General features: G+C 48.6%; 1 protein-coding gene across 1 annotated transcript in view; it reads left to right on the plus strand.

Annotated features, from left to right (window-relative positions):
- Positions 1–24,126, plus strand: part of LOC121276861 (ADAMTS-like protein 1) — a 572,059-nt gene that overhangs the window by 320,360 nt on the left and 227,573 nt on the right. The window contains exons 4-5 of the mRNA XM_041185436.1: positions 9,277–9,322; positions 23,290–23,526. Coding sequence (XP_041041370.1) covers positions 9,277–9,322; positions 23,290–23,526 — 283 coding nt within the window. The remainder of the gene's footprint in view (positions 1–9,276; positions 9,323–23,289; positions 23,527–24,126) is intronic.

A 24,126-nucleotide genomic window follows, 5' to 3' on the forward strand; every position in this document is an offset into this window, starting at 1 on the left:
AGAATCGTCCCAGATTTGCACTAAGAGCGGTAGTGGGCAGGAGAAATGACGTTTTACTCCCCCAATCGCAATGGCAGCTTCTCACGCTATATCCTCACAAATCCGCCACATTAATTATGCATTCCTGGGAAACACGCCGTTTCCATGGCGGGTGGGCTCTCATTCACCCACCACACCATCACCTCACCGCTTCATCACACCGGGTGCCACATTCAGAGTGCTGCCATGCGCAGACCTCTCAGTGCTTCCAGCCCAGGGCTGTTACACAGAAGACGTGGCCCTGAAAGGCAAAAAGACTGCAGCCCCAAGATTCAATGATGTGTCCTTCGAGCATCTTTTGGACACAGTGGAGGCCCACTGTGATGTCCTCTACCCTCACTCTGGCTGCAGAATGAGCAGCAACATCACCAATCCAGCTTGGGAGACGGTGCCAGCGGTGGTCAGCACCAATACCCTACAAAAGAGTACATCACCCAGTGCCACAAGAGGATGAGTGATCTCCTCCACTCGCCAGGGTAAGTCAGTCACTGTCAACTCACACACTCACAAACCCATCAAACATCCACAGGGCCCTCACTCACTGCCAGTTCAAGGGGCATCACCATTCACTTTCTCATACACACCTTCGTTGTCCTCATCCCATCCATGGGACCACTCACCACCCACACATGCCAGACAGATTTATCATCTGGCCTAACATGCACCCTGCTTACACTCTCTTGATCTCTATTCATGCAGCACAAGAGGAAGAGGTCGCAGACTGGTGGAGGAATGCCTGAAATCAAAGTCCTTACAGACTTTGGAAACAGAGCCATCCAGCTGGCCAGCAATGACCAGGACTGGTCCTGTGCCAATGGTGATGTCGGTGCTGCTCTACCAAGTGGAGATCCAGCAGTGCAACATCCATCAGACAACCATGCTGTGCGTGATGTGTCCTGTTTCACAGGTCACTGTCAGGCACTAATTATCTCTCCTTGCTTTTGCAGGCACATCTCTCAAATAGCCAACAGAATCCGTGACCCAGGGCCTCCAATCAAGCCCCGGAGAAACCTCTGAAGGGGAATCCTTGAAATCCCATCACAGTGCTCACCCATACCCTCCACCAGTGCAGAGATATACACCTCAGTGGGACCTAGCTTTAGAGTAGCCTCAGGATCACAATCTGTTGAGCACATCTCACTTTCTGATCCACAGCAGGAGGAGGTAGAGACTTCCAAGGTTCCCAGCACTCTGATGACTGTTGGAGACCAGAACGTTGCTAAGTCCAAGTCAGATGAGGAGCCTCTGGACTTGATCATGTCACAGTTGCTGGAGCTGCAAAGGCAAGCTTGGAAACAACAGGAAGGGATGTCTGCTGCACTCCTCAGATTGCAAGGCACGATGGAGCGGTCCATCCGCCTTCAGGCTGAGGTGATAGCACCGTCATTGCAATGCACCGAGATCAACACTGGCAGGATGGCAGCCGCCATGGTGACCTTGGTCCAGATCGTCACTCCTGCACTGCTGCACGGGCTCAACTCCATCGCTGATGCCATAGTTGGCCTCCAACAGTGTGTACACAAGAGGGGTGCTGGGCAGCTCAATCTCACTCCAGCTAATCCTTCCGCTCACAGAGTCAGCCAGGGGCCCTCTCACACCCATAGGGAGGAGGGTCAGCAGGTGTACCCCCTGGGGCCATCCACCTAGCTAACCCCAAGAGTGTCTGGCCCATCCAACTCTTCTCTTCCTGTGACCCCAGCAGCCCCAGCTTCACAGGCGGAGGAGGGTGTCACTGCCGCACAGCAGGATCCCGAAAGCAGGCTGGGACTTTCCAAGTTGTGGCCCTCCAGAGGACTCCAGCCAAAGCCATCAGACAGGGCATCACAGTCAGCAGGCTGCCTCCACCTCTGCTGTGGATGTATGGGGAGCACCAAGACGTAGTGGCAGGGTTAGGAAAGTTAAAGAGAATTAGTTGCACAGCCTGGGTACAGGTGTTAATTAAAGGTGGGCATCTATAGACCCTGGTCTAGCTCAGCGCTGACCAGCGACGGCTCACTGTGGCTCATCGCTGGTGTGTGTGGGAGCCCCAGCCGCCCCTTCCAGAAGGTGCTGCCCCTCCCTCTGTGCAGCCAGGTGCCTCAGTTGCTCTCTTCTCCATCGTCTCTGCTCTCTGTAATCCATGAGTAATACAGCTAGTTCACCAGGCTCCCTGATCCTCATGTACTCGTCCTGCAGGATGAAAGACAGAGACGCGTGGGTTAGCATGGGTGTACTAAGAACTTCTCTAGGTTAAGTCTGAAGGTCCCTTAACACATCCCAGAGAGTGCTGGCCACCAGAGTTTAATACTGAGAGCTAAGTGGATGGACAAGCATTGAGATGTTGAAGTGTAAAGGAAGTGAATGCTGGATGATGCTGAGAGCTAAGTGGATGTGAGGAGTGATATGATGGTGAGTATTTAATGAGATAGAGTGAAAGAGGGTTGGATTTAGGTGAATCAGTAAATGCGCTCGTTTTTTCTGATCTGGTTAATTCATTAAAACTACATCAGATCTGTTCCCGGGACACACCATTCCTGCTCCTCTCCTCCTCGTTTACGCGCCCAACCACACCTTCTTGCTGACAGCTGCCAATTTCTCCCTCCCAATTACTCGGGAAAGTTCTGTCCCTCCTGTTCCTAACTGCAGCCTACAGTAATTCTGGTGAGACCTGTGTCCTTCATCCATCCTCAATTCCTTCAATTTTCATTTCTGGAGTGCCCCTCCAAATGCAGATGCACGTAACACCTGCTGTACAGCTTGAAGATGCAAAACCCAGAAATCAAAATGAATTGGTAGAATTGAGTTGACATTACAGATCATAACACATTCAATTAAAAGTCTCAGCTTTCCCAATGCGAATCCACACCCCACCTCTCCAATCATCCATCCTTGCCTCTCTATTCTGCACCCCCGCCACTCCATTCCGCACCCCCGTCTCTCCAACCATTCACCCCCGTCTCTCCATTCCGCACCCCCACCTCTCTAATCATCCACCCCCACCTCTCTGTTCCACACCCCTGCCTCTCCGTTCCGCACCCTCGCCTCTCCACTCTGCACCCCCGCCTCTCCATTCCGCACCCCCACCTCTCTGATCATCCACCCCCACCTCTCTGTTCCACACCCCTGCCTCTCCGTTCCGCACCCTCGCCTCTCCACTCTGCACCCCCGCCTCTCCATTCCGCACCCCCACCTCTCTGATCATCCCCCCCCACCTCTCTGTTCCACACCCCTGCCTCTCCGTTCTGCACCCCCTCCTCTCCACTCTGCACCCCCACCTCTCCATTCCGCACCCCCACCTCTCTAATCATCCACCCCCACCTCTCTATTCCACACCCCTGCCTCTCCATTCTGCACCCCCGCCTCTCCGTTCTGCACCCCCGCCTCTCCACTCTGCACCCCCGCCTCTCCATTCCGCACCCCCACCTCTTTAATCATCCACCCCCACCTCTCTATTCCACACCCCCGCCTCTCCATTCTGCACCCCCGCCTCTCCACTCTGCACCCCCGCATCTCCGTTCTGCACCCCCGCCTCTCCGTTCTGCACCCCCGCCTCTCCGTTCTGCACCCCCGCCTCTCCACTCTGCACCCCACCTCTCCACTCTGCACCCCCGCCTCTCCACTCTGCACCCCCGCCTCTCCGTTCTGCACCCCCGCCTCTCCGTTCCGCACCCCGCCTCTCCACTCTGCACCCCCGCCTCTCCACTCTGCACCCCCGCCTCTCCGTTCTGCACCCCCCGCCTCTCCGTTCTGCACCCCCGCCTCTCCGTTCTGCACCCCCGCCTCTCCGTTCTGCACCCCGCCTCTCCGTTCCGCACCCCGCCTCTCCGTCCCGCACCCCGCCTCTCCGTTCTGCACCCCGCCTCTCCGTTCTGCACCCCGCATCTCCGTCCTGCACCCCCGCCTCTCCACTCTGCACCCCCGCCTCTCCACTCTGCACCCCCGCCTCTCCGTTCTGCACCCCCGCCTCTCCACTCTGCACCCCGCCTCTCCGTTCTGCACCCCCGCCTCTCCACTCTGCACCCCCGCCTCTCCGTTCCGCACCCCCGCCTCTCCGTTCTGCACCCCGCCTCTCCGTTCTGCACCCCCGCCTCTCCGTTCTGCACCCCCGCCTCTCCGTTCTGCACCCCCGCCTCTCCGTTCTGCACCCCCGCCTCTCCGTTCTGCACCCCCGCCTCTCCACTCTGCACCCCGCCTCTCCGTTCTGCACCCCCGCCTCTCCACTCTGCACCCCCGCCTCTCCGTTCCGCACCCCCGCCTCTCCGTTCTGCACCCCGCCTCTCCGTTCTGTACCCCCGCCTCTCCACTCTGCACCCCGCCTCTCCGTTCCGCACCCCGCCTCTCCGTTCTGTACCCCCGCCTCTCCACTCTGCACCCCGCCTCTCCGTTCTGCACCCCCGCCTCTCCGTTCCGCACCCCTACCTCTCCACTCTGCACCCCGCCTCTCCACTCTGCACCCCCGCCTCTCTGTTCTGCACCCCGCCTCTCCGTTCTGCACCCCCGCCTCTCCGTTCCGCACCCCTACCTCTCCACTCTGCACCCCCGCCTCTCCACTCTGCACCCCCGCCTCTCTGTTCTGCACCCCCGCCTCTCTGTTCTGCACCCCGCCTCTCCGTTCCGCACCCCACCTCTCCATTCTGCACCCCGCCTCTCCGTTCTGCAACCCCGCCTCTCCGTTCTGCACCCCCGACTCTCCGTTCTGCACCCCCGCCTCTCCACTCTGCACCCCCGCCTCTCCACTCTGCACCCCCGCCTCTCCGTCCCACACCCCGCCTCTCCGTTCTGCACCCCGCATCTCCGTTCCGCACCCCGCCTCTCCGTCCCGCACCCCGCCTCTCCACTCTGCACCCCCGCCTCTCCGTTCTGCACCCCGCCTCTCCGTTCTGCACCCCCGCCTCTCCGTTCTGCACCCCCGCCTCTCCGTTCTGCACCCCCGCCTCTCCACTCTGCACCCCGCCTCTCCGTTCTGCACCCCCGCCTCTCCACTCTGCACCCCCGCCTCTCCGTTCCGCACCCCCGCCTCTCCGTTCTGCACCCCGCCTCTCCGTTCTGCACCCCGCCTCTCCGTTCTGTACCCCCGCCTCTCCACTCTGCACCCCGCCTCTCCGTTCTGCACCCCCGCCTCTCCGTTCCGCACCCCTACCTCTCCACTCTGCACCCTCGCCTCTCCACTCTGCACCCCCGCCTCTCTGTTCTGCACCCCGCCTCTCCGTTCCGCACCCCTACCTCTCCACTCTGCACCCCCGCCTCTCCACTCTGCACCCCCGCCTCTCCACTCTGCACCCCCGCCTCTCTGTTCTGCACCCCGCCTCTCCGTTCCGCACCCCACCTCTCCATTCTGCACCCCGCCTCTCCGTTCTGCAACCCCGCCTCTCCGTTCTGCACCCCCGACTCTCCGTTCTGCACCCCCGCCTCTCCACTCTGCACCCCCGCCTCTCCACTCTGCACCCCCGCCTCTCCGTTCTGCACCCCCGCCTCTCCGTCCCGCACCCCGCCTCTCCACTCTGCACCCCCGCCTCTCCGTTCTGCACCCCCGCCTCTCCACTCTGCACCCCCGCCTCTCCGTTCTGCACCCCGCATCTCCGTTCCGCACCCCGCCTCTCCGTCCCGCACCCCGCCTCTCCGTTCTGCACCCCCGCCTCTCCATTCTGCACCCCCGCCTCTCCGTCCCGCACCCCGCCTCTCCGTTCTGCACCCCCGCCTCTCCGTCCCGCACCCCGCCTCTTCGTTCTGCACCCCCGCCTCTTCACTCTGCACCCCCGTCTCTCCACTCTGCACCCCCGCCTCTCCACTCTGCACCCCCGCCTCTCCATTCTGCACCCCCACCTCTCCGTCCCGCACCCCGCCTCTCCACTCTGCACCCCCGCCTCTCCGTTCCGCACCCCCGCCTCTCCGTCCCGCACCCCGCCTCTCCGTTCCGCACCCCGCCTCTCCGTTCTGCACCCCGCCTCTCCGTTCCGCACCCCGCCTCTCCGTTCTGCACCCCGCCTCTCCACTCTGCACCCCCGCCTCTCCGTTCTGCACCCCCGCCTCTCCGTCCCGCACCCCGCCTCTCCGTTCTGCACCCCGCCTCTCCGTTCTGCACCCCCGCCTCTCCGTTCTGCACCCCCGCCTCTCCGTCCCGCACCCCGCCTCTCCGTTCTGCACCCCGCCTCTCCGTTCCGCACCCCGCCTCTCCGTTCTGCACCCCGCCTCTCCGTTCCGCACCCCGCCTCTCCACTCTGCACCCCCGCCTCTCCACTCTGCACCCCCGCCTCTCCGTTCTGCACCCCCGCCTCTCCACTCTGCACCCCGCCTCTCCGTTCTGCACCCCCGCCTCTCCACTCTGCACCCCCGCCTCTCCACTCTGCACCCCCGCCTCTCCGTCCCACACCCCGCCTCTCCGTTCTGCACCCCGCATCTCCGTTCCGCACCCCGCCTCTCCGTTCCGCACCCCCGCCTCTCCGTCCCGCACCCCGCCTCTCCGTTCTGCACCCCCGCCTCTCCGTTCTGCACCCTGCCTCTCCGTTCCGCACCCCGCCTCTCCGTTCTGCACCCCCGCCTCTCCGTTCTGCACCCCCGCCTCTCCACTCTGCACCCCCGCCTCTCCGTTCTGCACCCCCGCCTCTCCGTCCCGCACCCCGCCTCTCCGTTCCGCACCCCCGCCTCTCCGTTCTGCACCCCCGCCTCTCCGTCCCGCACCCCGCCTCTCCGTTCCGCACCCCGCATCTCCGTTCTGCACCCCGCCTCTCCGCTCTGCACCCCCGCCTCTCCACTCTGCACCCCCGCCTCTCCGTTCTGCACCCCCGCCTCTCCGTTCTGCACCCCCGCCTCTCCGTTCTGCACCCCCGCCTCTCCACTCTGCACCCCCGCCTCTCCGTTCTGCACCCCCGCCTCTTCGTTCTGCACCCCTGCCTCTCCGTTCTGCACCCCTGCCTCTCCACTCTGCACCCTGCCTCTCCGTTCTGCACCCCGCCTCTCCGTTCCGCACCCCGCATCTCCGTTCCGCACCCTGCCTCTCCGTTCTGCACCCCGCCTCTCCGTTCTGCACCCCCGCCTCTCCGTTCTGTACCCCCGCCTCTCCACTCTGCACCCCCGCCTCTCCACTCTGCACCCCCGCCTCTCCACTCTGCACCCCGCCTCTCCGTTCTGCACCCCCGCCTCTCCACCCTGCACCCCGCCTCTCCGTTCCGCACCCCGCCTCTCCGTTCTGCACCCCCGCCTCTCCGTTCTGAACTTCGCCTCTCCGTTCTGCACCCCCGCCTCTCCGTTCTGCACCCCTGCCTCTCCATTCTGCACCCCCGCCTCTCCACTCTGCACCCCCGCCTCTCCACTCTGCACCCCCGCCTCTCCACTCTGCACCCCCGCCTCTCCGTTCTGCACCCCCGCCTCTCCACTCTGCACCCCCGCCTCTCCACTCTGCACCCCGCCTCTCCGTTCCGCACCCCGCCTCTCCGTTCTGCACCCACACTCCCCATACAGAAACTGCCTCAGATTGATTTTGTGACTATGAGTATTATGGGTTGGTAATCCCTATGTACCAACACTGTCTCCTATTGGTGCAATGTTTTGAAAATGGGATTATTATAATTTGTATAGTCATGTGTGTTACAAGGTGTGACGTGGATAGATTAACGCTGCAGTTGTGTGATTTTGAAGAGCTGAGTCTGTGTGATTAATGCCTGGTACCCATTTTGGAGGCATGCCATAACACCAATGATGTTCTGTCCTCTTGCTGGGGGTGGTGCTGAGTAGTGTTGGTGAAGAGAAACACTTGGATATGAAGTCTTCATTGGACAATTCTCATGGTCATTTTTATTTGCATTACAATATCAGGCCAAACCTGACATTAGTGATGACCTGGAAATAATTTTACCACTTGCTACACAATAGCCCTTCTCCACGCCCACCTCTTTGGCCAAGAGTCTTCCCTTAACTCAACGGAGCCTTTCACCCATCTCCAGTATTATCCCTCTGCCTAGACCACTCCCTCTGAGCTCTTACTCTAAACCTTTCCATTGAAAACTGCCGGCCTGGCATCAGACATCTCAATTTCTCTGCTCCTTTCACTTACTCTAACTTATCTCCCTCTGAACTTGCCACACTCCAATCTCTCATGTCCAGCTCTAATATTGTCATCAAATCTACTGACAAGGGCGGTGCAAAATTGTCTAGCGTACTGATCACTACCTAGCAGAGGCCAAACACCAACTCTCCAACACTTCCTCCTATTTCCTGCTGGATCATGACCCAACCACTGAACATCAGCCGTGATATGGGATTGTCACCAATCTCATCTCCTCTGGAGATCTTGTTCCCTCCACAGCCTCCAATCTCATAATCCCCCAAACCCTAACAGCCCACTTCAACTTCCACCCTAAGATCCACAAAGAGGATTGTCCTGCTTGACCTATCGTTTCAGCCTGTCCCTGCCCCACTGAACTGATATCTCACTATCTTTTTTCTCCCTTTGTACAGTCTTTTCCCTCCAAATCCATCAATGGCAGTTTTGATAAAAGGTCACTGAAACATTGACTCTGTTTCTCTCTCCACAGATGCAACCCGGCCTGTTGTGTATTGCCAGCATTTTCTGTTTGAATTTTATCACTTGCTTATTTGGGTATAGAAAGTGTACGGTATGGTGAGAGCTGTAAAGATCAACAATTCAGGGAGGTTATTTTATATAATCACATTTACAATACAAAGGGAATACAGAACAATATGGTGCACTATTTATATACATGTTATTCTCAAACAAAAGGAATTCATAGGCTAGTTGTGTGATATAACAACAGAGGTATTATAGTTCTTGAGATAAAATGTGCTAAATTGTCCAAACAAAGTGCGTTTGAGATATTCTAACATGCTAATATTCACCAATAATCAGCCATTAAAGCACTTTGGGAGGACAAGGCCAGTCCGCAATAGGAGGTCTGGAGTGAGGGAATGTAGACTGAATTAGGTGGCTCTCAATCTACTGCAGTCAGCAATGTACAGGTCCATGTCTTATTGGTCTTTCACTGATAACAGTAATGAAGGAATCTGCTGCTCTGTTGATGATGCTGACTTACTGACTGAGACCTGTAATCAGGAGACCCACCTGGCAATGCAAAGCAGAATGGATTTGATTAAATAAATTACTGGAATATTTTGAAACTAGTCCAAGGATTTCTGCTGAAATGTACCCAATATCCAGAGTTTTTTTGTGAGCAAACATTTTGATGGACCATAATCTGTTCCCATTCTGTGCCACTTAATCGGTACCTTTTGCTTTTTCAATAGGAACTGTGAAGGGCTGAATATCCGGTACAGAACTTGCAGCAGTGTGGTAAGTTTTTGACTTTGAAATTCCTCTTTTTTTTAGATTTTTTTTCCCTCTGGTGAACCAGGCCATAATGAAAAACACAGTGACCAGCTTTGCATCGATACATGCAACCTTTAGCTTATGCTACCCACACAGACTGTGGGGCTCCTGTCAATCAAACCTCCCAAGGGGTTTCAGCAGTGAGATAGACAGGCACTTCTGAAGCTGCTATTCTATCTGACTGTAGTGAAAATGAGCAGAACAAATGAGTAAAAATTCATAACTAGTCACATGCTTTCATTCAGAGACTCCACTAAGGAGAGTCTAGAGGGAATTCATTTTACTCCCAATATCTACCTCAAAAATAGAGAAAGTGAAAACATGTATCATCTGATAAAATATTTCTTCATAGAAACCTTCTATTTTGGATTTCCTATTCTTTCCAGCCATTTCAGGGATATCAGTTATGTGGAGGGGTTGTGTGCATTATAGAGTGTCTCCTTTCACTGTAATGGGAAGTGAAACTTGGAAATCAATACAGAGATATCCAACCCTAAAAACACACACCATCTACCACATAGTCATTTACTAGAGAGCTTTCTGGGGCTTGGAATGGGTCTAAAGCTGATCTGTAATGCTGGTTCCCAATGAGATGCTTAATAAGTGACATATGTATTCATTCCATAGGCTTCCAAAGCTACTGATACGAATGCATAAATGCCTAATACATTCCTTTACCATCTAGAATGGTCATATATTAAAGAGCAGACACAAGAGAGTCATACAATAGGTTATGTGTTAACTGATTAACCAACATTAATCTCCAAGTTTTGGTGGTCTTGGTGGAGTGGGGTGGGGTGGGTGGGTGGTGGGGAGTGGGGGGGCTGCGGGAAAGGGTGAAGAAATATTTTGATATTCTTCCTTCTTTAAGAGTACATTAAATATCTACATTCGCTGAACTGCTTCATCAGTGATCATTTTGACAGCTATTATTGGCTGAATTTTGGTTGTATTGTGAAAAAGGACGGCTTCATCTAACCAAATATATATCTATTGTCACATTTATGTCTTATACCATTTTAGCATATTTCCTAGAGATGTCTCAAAACACTTCATAAACATTCAGTTACTCAGGAATATTATATGTTGTTGCACAGTAGAATCTCTCAATAAGCAATGAGAAAACTAAGCAGATAATAGGGTAGAAATTGATACTCGTTGCAGCTGTTTTTCAGGGTGTAAATTGGGTATGAAGCTGAGTAGTTTGACAGTGGGATGGATTGTGCCCAATCTGTGCCAACGTTGTTCCTGCTGCCAAATTTGTGGTGCTCATTCTTTAGGCATCCTAGACAAGTGCCTAAAATGAGCTTTAGGCTCCTTGAATTTGTAAATGAGGGGTCTGCTGCCTGTTAAAGGACCCCTTTATAAGTTCATCACCACTGGTATTGTGCCTGGCACTCAGGATTCTACAGTGGATCCTTGACCACCAACCATAGATACAGCACAGAGGAGGCCATTCAGTCCATTGTGCCAACTTTTTGAAAGTGCTCCCTGCTCTTTCCCCATATCCTGCAAAACTTTGCCTTCAAGTATCTATCCAATTCCCTTTGAAAGTTGTTATTGAATCTGTTTCCATCACCCTTTCAGGCAGCACATTCCAGATCACAACGCTCACTGTGTTTAAAATAAATAATCTCCTCCTCGCTCCCTCAGGTTCTTTTGACAATCACCTTATACCTGTGTCTTGAGATTACCAAGCCTTCTGCCAGTGGAAACAATTGCTCCTTATTTACTCTATCAAAACAGTTCAGGATTTTAAACACATCCATTAAATCTCCACTTAAACTTCTCTGCTCTAAGCAGGACAGCCCTGCTTTTCCTATCTCCACATAACTGAAGTCCTACATTTTTAATTGTTTCATTTATTAAAGGTTTAATTATTTTTATAAAGAAAAATTAAAATGCCTCAGAAGAAATAAGTATGTCAACATTGTACTACACCAAATCTTTGCTGATAATTGGCTCCTCTTATCAATAAAGGGTGAAATAATTGGTGTAAGTATAAAACAAATTGCCCATTTTATAGTCACACTGGCTTTTCCACTCAGATTTTAACTCACTTAAACTCATTCACTTATGCAGTTAAAATCGGGTCCTTAGTCACCAGAGTAAAACATATCCCAATGCTTTAAATTTAAGCACACTGTAAATCAGCTTTGAATGGAATATTATTTGTAATTAAACACAATAACAAATAAAAGATTAACTGCCTTACAGCCTGATTGTAATATAAGATTATATTTCACAATGAGCAAAGTATAATAGAAAAAAACTTCTAAAATTAACATTTTTAAAAGATTAAGTGAATTGTTTTAATGCTGTGCCTGCACTCTAAATATTTTTTCTAATTCTTATGGGCAGGCAGCTTTCCTGTGGGAAGCTCCAGGTATGGCCATTGGAATCTCTTGCATCTTTTTGTGTGTTCTGTGACCTTTCAGTATGAACTGATACTTACGTAATTACTTGTCCATGACAGCTGGGATTGCAGCCGAACTTCCACCAGATGTGAAGGACTTCTGATCTTTGATAATCTTTATTTAATCTGTGGTTTGTTTAATTGTGGAGTGCACTTGCCTGATAATCAAGGAACTGCCGTTACCCATTCAAACACTGGCTGGCTCATTCCTCCCTTACCAGACTGCTAAATGCTAATGGACTCTGGAAAATATAGTTGATGATACAGAGTCCGCATGTCTTGTAGGTCAGCCTTTAATTTCCATGGCGACTGTTTTATTGCTTTGTTCGAGGTTATTTCCACCAATAAATGCAAGAATTTCAGAACTGAATGCTTTTCCAAGTGGAAAAAACATGCTGTGAGACACAGTCCCCCTGTTGTTACTCTGCAGGGAGAGTTCCAGAGCAATTCTGAGGTCTGTCAGCCCTTGAGTTCAATACTTGTATTCTTTATCATCAGTTAGAGTTTTAAAAAAATGCTCCCCTCCCCATCCCACCCCACCCTCCACATCATTTCCTCCCCTCTTTTTCTGACAGTGCTGAATCGCACTGGACTAAATCTCCTGGTGTGTAACTAGTCGGAGTCACTGACTCCTGAAGGTGACTATAGAGGGTGTGTGATAATGGTGTAAACAAGTGACTCCGAGATTGTTGGTTCAATTCCCCCATAGCAAATTATGAAACTAAATCCAATGAAAGCTAATAATTTCTGGTCTTCTCCAGAATGCACATGGCGCATTACAGCAGCTTCCCCATCATGGCTTCACTAATGACCTGTGGCTCAGTCTATATGTGACTCCAATACCAATCTACAGGACATGATTCTAAACATCCTCAGGGAAATCGGAAAGGACAATAAATACTGCCTTGACATTGTTACCCACATCCCAAGAATGAAAACCCCTTTTTGTTCCTTGTTTCTTTCCTGATGTATGAACTTGAAGTTTTTGGAATGCTTGTTATAAACAAATACTTCCTGCTACTGACTCATGGGAGATTCTCACAATAGGGAGTAATTTTTGACTCCTCCAGTTTGTATTTTTATCTTATTGATCTCTGTCCCTTTCTCTGTGCCCCACATGGTGTGATTGGCAGAGGCATTGCTGTGAGGAGCAGGGTCACTGGAATATGTGAACAAATTGTGCATTCTTTAAACTGAGCTCAGCTGTAGGAGCTTGAATCCTCAAGCTGAAAATGTCAGGGAAATAACAGCAACAGTGGAGAAATGCAGCAATTCCTGATCTAAACAACTACGCCACCAATGGTGACGAAATAGCCATGTTTGGAATTGGAAGCGATTTAATGGTATTGGTAAACAGCCTAGTCACTCTGGAGAAGGAACACAAAGCAAATGGTAGGAACGATGAGGGAAGACTGAAGAAGCTGGAATTGTTCTCCTTAGGGCAGAGAAGTTTAAGAGGAAATTGGATAGCATTCAAAAGCTTTTGATGAAGCAAATATAGAGTATATGCTTCCACTGGCAGGAGGGTCTTAACCAGAGGACATAGTTTTAAGGTGAAAATACCAGATGCAATGTGAAGAAACTTTTTATACAATATACAGGGAGTTTGTGATCTGGAATGTGCTGCCTAAAAAGGTTGTGCAAACAACTTCAGTAGTAATTTTCAAAAGCGAGTTGGGTACAAGTACTTGAAGGGAAAAATTGAGGGGTTATGATGAAAGAGCAGGGCAGTGGTATTGATTGGGTAGCTCTTTCAAAGAGCTGACAAATGCATGATGGGCCTAATGGCCTCCATCTGTGCTGTATCATTCTATAAAGTTGAAATAACTGGCCAAAACAACAGTGATCAAGGATGGAGGAAGCCATGTTTAAAGCATACAATGTTCTGCTCACATCACATATTGAGTATTGTGTCCAATCCTGTGCATTGAGCTATGCCAAATAGACCAGAATTTTATGACCACAGTGTCGGCATGCGGTAGACCCAACCCTTCGTGAAATGGGGTGTGAGGACCTCAGGAGGGCATTCTGATGTCATCGCACTGCCTTGCTATATTTTGGTTGGCAGGCAAGCGCAAGAATTGGAAGCATGCCTGCTGACAGGTAAAGCGCCAATTAAGCCCATTAAATCCCCAATTGACAGCGATTTTGAGTGGCCCGTGCGCTTTTACGCTCAGCACATGGGCCAATCAGCCAGACAGCCTTCACATTTTTCATTCACTTTACATCTAGGGTGGGATAAAAGGCCCAGAAGATGTTGGTGAGATGAGGAGTTAGGAGTTTAGCTGTGAGTTGTTTGGTTGTTTTGGATAATTCATGGATTGCTAAACATTTGCAGAGGCTTTCTGCAGAAAGGCTGCTTCTGTGCAGAAACATGTGCAACCATCTGGACAAACATGAGGATTGTGTGCTCAGCTGGAGGGACCTCCTCTGAAGAGGAGAGGGCCAGAAGAGAGAGGGGGCCAGCTGCCCACAGGCACCTTCCCCAGACAGAATCTGCCCTCTGGATTGAGAGCCGCAGTCAGTGAGGTGGAGGCCCAGCAGATAAAAGCAAAAAACTGTGGATGCTGGAAATCCAAAACAAAAACAGAATTACCTGGAAAAACTCAGCAGGTCTGGCAGCATCGGCAGAGAAGAAAAGAGTTGACGTTTCGAGTCCTCATGACTCAACAGTTCTTCTCCGCCGATGCTGCCAGACCTGCTGAGTTTTTCCAGATAATTCTGTTTTTGTTTTGGAGGCCCAGCAGGCTTTGCAAGGGAGAAGGGTGCAGAGACGGTGCCAGTACCCGGCAGGTAGAGTTATATAGGCAGCAGTCTGGAACTGACTGAGTATCAGTGGTGAAGAAGGCTCTTCCTCTCCAGGGACACTGTCACCTCGATCTGCAAAATGATCGGCCCCAACAGTCTCCAACTGTGTAGGTGGCCACCCTGTGCCAGTGATTCTGAAGGTGACAGTGGCCCTGAACATTTCTGCCTCAGAATCATCCTGGGGTCAGTGGGAGACCTCTGTGGAGTCTCGCAATCTGCTGCCCACAGCTGCATCAAGCTGGTCACTGACGCTCTGCTCCGAAGGGTCAACACCTTCATTCACTTCAGGACAGACGAGACCAGCCAGGCAGAGCGAGCCAGGGGCTCCGCGGCAATTGCAGGTTTTCCTCGAATTCAGGAAGCCATGGACTGCCGTGTGTGCCCATAAAGGTGCCAGTGGAGGAGCTGGAGGCCTTTGTCAATAGAAAGGGTTTCCACTCTCTGAACATCCAGATTGTGTGTGACCAAAAGAGTCCGATACTGCAGGTTTGTGCCAGGTACCCAGGAAGCTGCCATGATGCCTACATCCTGCATTACCCCCAGCCGCCAAGCTTGTTCATTGTACCAGTACACTGGATGGCTGACTCCTGGGGAACATAGGCTATCTGCTGAAAAGGTGGCAGATGACACTGCTCAGACACACAGGGACTGCAGCCGAGGAGAGCTACAACTACAGTCATACATCCACAAGGGCAATCATTGAGAGGGCAACAGGCCTGCTCAAGATGAGGCTTTGCTGCCTGAGCCACTCAGGGGATCATTGGAATATCCTCTGGAACGTGTCTCCCTGATTGTAGTGACCGCTGTGCAACATTAAGAACTCAGAGTACATGCAGTCTGGTAGCTTTTCAGAACGGTCATCTGGCTGAGCAAGGACTTCTGAATGGATGAGCAATGGGGATTAGTGAATTTCACCAGTCAGTCTTACTACCACCGCCCCACGTCCCTCATACCCACCCCAGTCTCTTCCTTGTCCACTGGGCTCTTACCCTCCTCTGAGACTCCTACCTCTCTGGGTTCAGTGGACTGGCTCCACATGCACATGCCACCTTGAGTACTTGCTCCTCTGCCTAATTTAAGATTAGAAGATTAGGGACATCACTTGTCCATCCCCGCTCCTGTGCATTGTGACTCCTCTTCTCTTGTAACACGAAACTGCTTTCATTAGTCCCCCTTCCACATGCCAGAACATACCAGCCTTCCCCACCACCCGCCCCCCACCCCCCCCACCCCCCCAAATACGGAGGTTCAGGCGCCCATCACATTGTCCCACCTCACCGTTACATAAATGCTAGCCCTCTGGTCTAATCACATCTAGTCTTTCGAGGCTCAGGAATATGTGCCAATTCCCGCTGGGTATTTCACACCCGTGAACAGCAGTAAAGTGCTGAAACCCACAAAGACATCTCTGCATAGTTCCATTTAGATTCAGTACTCACCCTGACAGAGCGCAGAAGCTATTGAACTCTTCCTGCATTGCATACAGGTCCTACGCACTACATCAGCTCTGTTGACCTGACCTGCCACCTCCACTCAGGCCTTCGTTATCACGTGAGGTGGCTATCTCGTGCAGTAAAATATCCCATCGCTCACTGACTGCCTCCAGCAGAATCCACAGGCACTCATCAGCAAAGCAGGAAGCAGGCTGGCTCCGGGAATTTCCATCCCGCCTCGCATGGTCTCCGGGTGAGGATGACATTCTGCAGACACAGTGGACCAGCAGAATGACCGAAAAATTAGCCAGATCCCTGGAAATTCAAAGCAGCTCCCCAAGGTTGCTGAACAACGATTATCAGCCTTAAGAGAGCTCCCTTGAAACCCCCCACCCGCACCCTCGCTCATCCCACTGCCCACCCTCTTCCCACCCCTTCCGGCATTGTTGACCCTGTCTCAGCACGTGTTTAACGCTGGCCGGCAGTTATTTGGACAGTCAGTGAAATTGCTACCGGGAGCTGATGGCGGGCAGAAGATTTCACATCCACTCCTGGCCCTGCTGAATGCACTCACCCGCCAGGCCTAAAATTCAGGCCCAAATGGATTCAAGCCATCGAGCAATGGACAGAACAACAATTGAATCCTAGTATCAGAAAACCATGTCAGGAGAGAGGACTGTGTTCTTGTGATTTTCACCTTTCACTCAGATCTTTCACCTTCATAGGATGGGCCGGAGAGTCCCATAAAAAGACAAATCTGAATCAAAACTAAAGAGCTTTGCATATACTTTTGAGAACAGTTAAGATTTAAGAATAAATCAGGCATGATGTTCATCTTTTCCCTGACTATGGATGTTTCAGTAAGAGGAGATCCAAAACCGACAATGACCTGAACCTGACTTCCAATATGTGTCCAGCTGGAACATTAGTGGAGAGCTGGGGTTAGCGAGCTGGAACATTGGGAGCTGGAACATTGGGAGCCGGGACATTGGGAGCCGGGATATCGGGAGCCGGAACATCGGGAGCCGGGACATCGGGAGCCGGGACATCAGGAGCCGGGACACTGGGAGCCGGGACATTGGGAGCCGGGACATCAGGAGCCGGAACATCAGGAGCCGGAACATCGGGAGCCGGAACATTGGGAGCTGGAACACTGGGAGCCGGGATATTGGGAGCCGGGACACCGGGAGCTGGGACATTCGGAGCCGGGACATCGGGAGCTGGGACATTGGGAGCTGGGACACCGGGAGCCAGGTCACTGGGAGCCGGGACATTGGGAGCCAGGACATTGGAAGCTGCAAGCCTGTGCACTACCTTTGATTGAAGATCATAAAGTCCCAGAAATGACAATGGCGAGGGTGTTTTCCCATGATGCAGTTGGAGCGCACTAATTATGTCCAGATGCATTGCACTGTTAGATTGGGAGGGGGCAGGGAGAGTTGATGGTGACCATTTTCCATAGGAACAACCGATCATAAAATCTTCACTTTATACAGGCTGCGGTGATCTCAACTTCTTCTCTTGACTCCCGGGCATACCAGGCACATTGAGCAATGTCTGTCAGAAGATGATTTCTTTGAGTTGGCTTTACATTCGCTATGGCACCAGGTGCCAAGGTGTTAAAAACCAGTATCTCAGGGTCCTCTAGAATAGAGGTCTTACAGTATCTTGCTTGAGCCTGTTTCCTGCTTGAGTCCATATCAGTTGTCTGTATTTTGCTCCTGTACAAGGACTGATGAAGTTATACAACTTGCAGCTTAGGTTACAACAAACTGGTGTCCTACTGCACACTCAATGTTTTCATCTTTTATAAAGCTATATTCGGGGCTGGTAAGTCACCAACTATTTGGCAGCTGTGATGTCTTCTTGAAGATGTTTTGTCAGCTTTGGCTGTTTTCTAGTTTGTCGCGTGTATTGAATTGTGGATCTATTAGTAACAGAGCCATAATCATCTGAGATTAAAATGCTGATGTTCGGTTTAACCCTTTAACTTACTGAGGGTTTCAGGGTTAAGGAGTTCTGAGCCTTTCAAGAAATTCATGCACCAGAATTCTGTACATGGTTATAATTCCATTTTGTAATATTGCTACCAAGGCATTTTAGGAAGATTATTTCTATGTGTGTGTTAAAGATTTGTGTATCTTGGAAGCTGCAATGGTTCCTAATGGACAGTTTATATTGGATAACCAGACCCAAGTGGAAATGGTTCTTCACTGAGTTGAGGCATCTGTTTCTTTGAATCTTTAGACTTTTTTGCTGCTTGGCACCATTCCTCAGTAAGCTATCCACATCTTCAGCTGGACTGCTGATCAGGTCTTTTGGTTGCATTTACACAGCACATTTAGGAAAATCACTTGTGTGGGACATTTTTCTGGAAGCCTCTCATAGACTGCGGCTTTAGTTTGTTTTGTGGTGCCCTGAGTTATATCGACACTTCTGTTTTGATGCGCACCCAATATCACTTATTATGGCTGCAATTATGGCAATATAAATTTAGCTTTTATGATGCCCGACAGTATTGTTGGGCTCTGAAAAATCTCCCCTTAAAATCTCATAATAGAAAATGTTGATGTCCCCTGGATTAAATCAGTTCCTAACCATGGCAGAAACACCAAATAACCTCCCAAATAATGCAGTGAATATCTTAATGATAAAATGGGAATCTATGCACAATATCTCAACTTGCCACCTGCTGCACAATCAGATATTGTGAAAATATTCAGTTGGATTTCAGTACATGCTTTAGAAGGGTATATGATGCTTTCCAGCCATTTTTAAAAAATAAACAATTTGTAAATCAATTATTAATAACATAAGGTAAAAAGAGCTTCCTGATTTCTTCAACTAAATTATTATTAGATCTAATAAACATTTAATTTCCCATAAACTATGCTGTTTTATTGAATTTTACTTTAATTTAACTATAAACGTTATTCTGAAGTGTGTTCATGTGATTTTACAAGAATCATAAACAGTGAATCAGGTGATGTAAGGTTTTTGTTGCTAGCTGCTCATTACTCTATACCTTCAATCAAAACTTCTTAGAAATGCACACATTTTTGTTTCCCAATCAGGTTATGTGTTCTTCCCCATTCACTGTGCAACTAAGATCATCCATCTTGTTACAGCACTGACTTGCACTGGAGCTAAGTGGAAGCACCCAGCACCCAGGAAGCACCTGCTTAGTCCCTCGAGGCTCCATTCATGAGGCTCAGAAGAGTCATACAGACTTGAAATGTTAACTCTGTTTTTCTCACTCCACAGATTCTGTCATCCCTGCTGAGTTTTTCCAGCATTTTCTGTTCTTATTTCAGATTTCCATCATCTGCTGTATTTTGCTTTTATAAGAGGCACAGTGATGTTGTGTTTGCTGGTTTGTTGTGTATTTTATACCTCAGAGCAATGCAGAGATGACACACTACAGGTTATATGTGTGCAAGAAATTTATTTACAAGAGTTTTAAAATATCTCTGCAGTCACAAAATGTCTGCACTCATCCAACAGCTCTAGCTTCCAATACCTTGTACTGTTTGTTTACTTTTTTCAGAGACCACACCCAGGTTTAAACAATCAAGCAGACTTGCATAATTAAACAATTGAATACTACAGCTGTCTGGTCATCCCTCAAGAGTTTTACCATGGCTGCTGCCTCTCTCAGTCACTTATGTGTTTATCGTGGATTTGCACAGTCTGCATTTAACATTTAAATCAATGTTTGCATTGATTTTCATGTATCTCAAGTTGCAACCACTAATACTCTGATGTAGCATTTATTCATCAATCAGACAACAAGCTATCTTTTACAAATTCCTGGACCTACAACATTCACACAAAACCAACAAGCAAATAAAACAAAAAGCACAATTAGAGATTCAGTTGCCTTGGTTTCATGGGTTGTAATTCTAGGGCATTTTGAAAGGAATTGATAGAATAGATAGAGAGAGAGGGAGAGAACCTTTTCCCACTGGTGGACCGTTTAAGACAAGGAAACATAGCCTTAAATCAGATGCAAGCCATTCAGGGGAGAAGTGAGGAATCGCTTCTCTATGTGAAAGGGAGTAAAAGTGTAGAACTCCCCTCATGAAAAACAGTAGATGCTAGATCTATCAATAATTTCACATTTAAGATTGATAGATTTTAGCTAACTGAAGATATTAAGAGATAATCAGCCAAGGTAGGTGAATGGAGTTAAGATCCAGATCAGCCATGATCTCACTGAATGGTGGAACAGGTTTGAGGGATTGAATGGCCTCCTGCTGTTCCTATATTCCTCTTATGGGTCACACGTGTGCAGTGATCCATAGTTTGGGCATCCCTGGCATGATGCAGACCAGATATTCAATTTGAATCTGCCATGTAGAGTGAATTTCCCTTCCAATATTTCATCAACATTTGCATTGTCTAAATTGCTTCATTCCAAAGAAGCCTCGCTTATCTTCATTCATCCCAAGGAGAGCAATAATGCTTTTGTTAAAATGCTAACATTATTGTCTTCACTTCTGTGCTGCTGGAATTGCTTTGCTCTGCCTCATTTCTGCTCTCATCCTATGTCGAGGGCAGTAGCTAATACTGCTTCACAGTTCCATTGAGAAGGCCCTTGTCCAAATGGCCATTCTTCTTATGCCATCCCAGGTAACGAAAGTCAATAGATTTTCAAACACAGGAGGCACGCAGTTCACTCTTTGCTTGATGTTCATAAATCCACACTTCCCAGCCTAATAGCTGGAGTGGAAATCCTAGAAGATTTTCCTGTGTAGCCCACGGCCAGTGAGACCAATTGTAGCATTTTCACTGCCTCAGCAGCTGAGATCAGCTAACACATTACAAATCAGGTCCAAACGTCTGGGCATCACAATTACCTGCTGATCTTTCGGGGGCCATCCTAAAATGATTTTCTTTATATAATGTTACAAATGCTTCAGTGTAATAGTTTGCGTAGCACCTCCTGGAATGTACCCTGTTCCCTGTAGTCACCATGGTAACCACAGCCATGGATATTCAAAGCAGGTTGTTTCAGAGGCTAAACCTTCCTAAAAACTCCCCAATGTAGTGACACCACCCTTTTAAATATAAATAGCTGAAAGGCAACCAAGACTCATTGATTTACATTAAGTCCAGATGGACGCTCTGATTCCTATTTTAAATGTTCTTGAGTTAGTACCTCCCTCCTCATTTTGTTGAATTTCCACAACCTGAACACAGCAGAAATCTCTGCTCTGAGTTAATCAGTGCTTGACACTGGCAGGGTTCAAATGGTGATAGTGGTATTGAATTTACTGTAATAGTTGATATTAAAATAATTATTTCCAAATGCCAATGAAACATGGCAACTTAAAGTAAACACCTTAAACCCTGAACTTATCAGGATTTGCAATTGTTGCCAAGTCCCAATCATGCAATTGTAAAATTTAACCTTGCCAGAACTTGTATTGGCCATTTTATGGAATCATTATAAAATTAAATTCAACTGTGGCCATTACGCAACATTATGAAATTGCTTTAAAATTTGAATTGTAAAATGAAATGTTAAAACCCATGTAACTTGATGTGAACAGATTACATATTTATCCAGTTTCCATGAACTGTGTATTTATGTATCATATAACCATTAATTTGTTAGTGTATGTAAGTGATGAGTTTGATTCTTCAGTTGGAGTGAGATTCATATAATACCTGTATTACAGTAGAATTTATGATCAATTCAATGTTTAGTCCACACTGACCAAGATTATTTCATGGTCTTAAGCATGTTCAGAGACCTGGTGGAATGAAGTCACCCGCACTTTCTGTCATCTCTATCCGTGGTGGCCTTTATCTTTAGATTGCTTTATTATTATTGAGGGTGTTCACTATAATGTTGCAGCAGATCGTGCTACATTCAAAGCTTGGCACTGATGTCAGGATTTACCAGATGTTTGTAGTAACAACATCTGCTGGTTGAGTAGATCAGTCACAAATAGACCAAGACTATGGACGTATAGCCTGCAGCCCCAGTGAAGGCGGAGGGAAACATTGCCGAGACTCATCAAGCACTTACTGATTCTTCTCTAGGCCAGAAATAAGAGACAATTTCTCTCTCCTTTCTGTGCCTGGAAATAGTGCAAAATAATTAACAAAAAAACAACATTCTTGGTAACAGTGTAGCATCTCATCCCGCCAACTAGATCCTGCAGTGACTTTAATATGATGCCACTTTAGTTATCCCTGGGGGATATTTGCCCACTTTGACAAAATTTGGCTCTTTGTGCAGAAATAAAAATTTGTGAAGAATCTGTATTTTAGTTGCGTTATGTCAAAATAAGCAGAAGATGATGCAGGAAATTATAATCTACCATTTCATTCACTGGTAATTGATACTTGCACAGCCACTTCTAAATGACCTCTCCATTTACTTTCTTAAGTATTTGTAAATGCAAAGGGTTAAATTTACTTGTGATTTCTGTCAGATTAATGTAATTTGCAATTACATGTGCTGAGTTCAGTTAAGGAATTAAGTTAACGCATTCAGAATCATTCTCTTCCTACTTTTTGTCAGTTGATCACTTTGCAGTGAAGTCAAATTTGATAGCTTAATCCGAATCAGTGCCTTTACTTTTCAGAATCACAGAATCACAGAATTTTAATGCCACTGAAGGAGGCCTTTGGCCCATCATGTCTGCACCAGCTCTCCAAATGAGCATTATGATCTCCACTACAAACCTTCCTCCAGCCCGAAAAATATCCATTGACCATAACTCTCTGCTTCCAATTTTTCAGCCAATTTTCTCTCCGTGTTGCTACTGTCCTATTTATTCCATACACAATAATTTTTCTCACAAGTCTGTTGTGTGGCACTGTGTCAAATGCCTTTTGAAAGTTCATGTGCACCACGTCAACAGCATTACCCTCATCGACCTTTTCTGTTACCTCTTCAAAAAACTCCAGTAAGTTAGTTAACCACGATTTCCCCTTTAGAAGTCCATGCTGGTTCTTCCTTATCAACCTATATTTTTCCATGTGACTACTAATTCTATCCTGAATAATTGTTTCTAGAATCTTGCCCACCACTGAAGTTAAGCTGACTGGTCTGTAATTGCTGGGCTTATCATTACAGCCTTTTTTGAACAAGGGCGTAATGTTTGCAATTCTCCAGTCCTCTGGCACCACCCCTGAGTCTAGAGAAGACTGAAAGATTATGGCCAGTGACCTTGCAATTTCTATTCTCCCTTCCTTACATATCCTTGGATGCTTCCTCCTTGTCAATTTTGAACCCTTCTATTTCTCTCTCCATCTAGGACTGCCCACCAGAAGCTGGTGACTTTCGTGCTCAGCAATGTTCTGCTCACAATGATGTCAAGTACCAAGGACAGTACTATGAATGGCTTCCTCTTTACAATGACCCTGACAAACCCTGTGCACTGAAGTGTCTGGCAATGGGTACAGCGTTAGTTGTGGAATTGGCACCTAAAGTACTCGATGGTACACGGTGTTACACAGAGACTCTGCATATGTGCATCAGTGGAAATTGCCAAGTAAGTATTAGAGTCCTGGACTGCAAGCAGAATTATGATGAATAATTGTTCATAATATTCAATCATACTTTATGAACTCAATTATTTGATTTTGTCTTCTTCCAGAATCTCCTGAGCTTCTCAGATATAGACACCCATCTATTCACTCACAGATATACACACCTCTCTATGTCATCCACATGCGCACACTCTTTGCATGGTAACATTCAGCTCTGACTATTAGTACATCATTCCTAGATCATGAAGCTCAGAAGGTACCCGGCTTATTCCAAAGTTTCTGCGATACTACTTCTGTTTTTACTAACAGTGACAATTACTACCAATCCCCCTTTCCCTTTATTTAAAATATTAAAATATTGAAATCTTAAAATCCACTTCAAATCTAAGAATGGAGTTAGTAGTTTGAGTTACTGTTTGATTGAGGTCTTGATTTCTTAATTCAATTATTCAGTCTAATAGCTTATATCTTTAATGTTGCATGATGATAAACTCTACTGGGCCATTTACCCCTCCAGTTCTCTCCCTTTTTTTTCCTGTCCTCTCCAAAAATAGTGACTCACTAAACTAACAAAGAGGGAAATTGATAATGTGTTAAGCTTA

Source organism: Carcharodon carcharias, chromosome 4 (genome assembly GCF_017639515.1).
Source record: "Carcharodon carcharias isolate sCarCar2 chromosome 4, sCarCar2.pri, whole genome shotgun sequence".
Classification (NCBI taxonomy): domain Eukaryota; kingdom Metazoa; phylum Chordata; class Chondrichthyes; order Lamniformes; family Lamnidae; genus Carcharodon; species Carcharodon carcharias.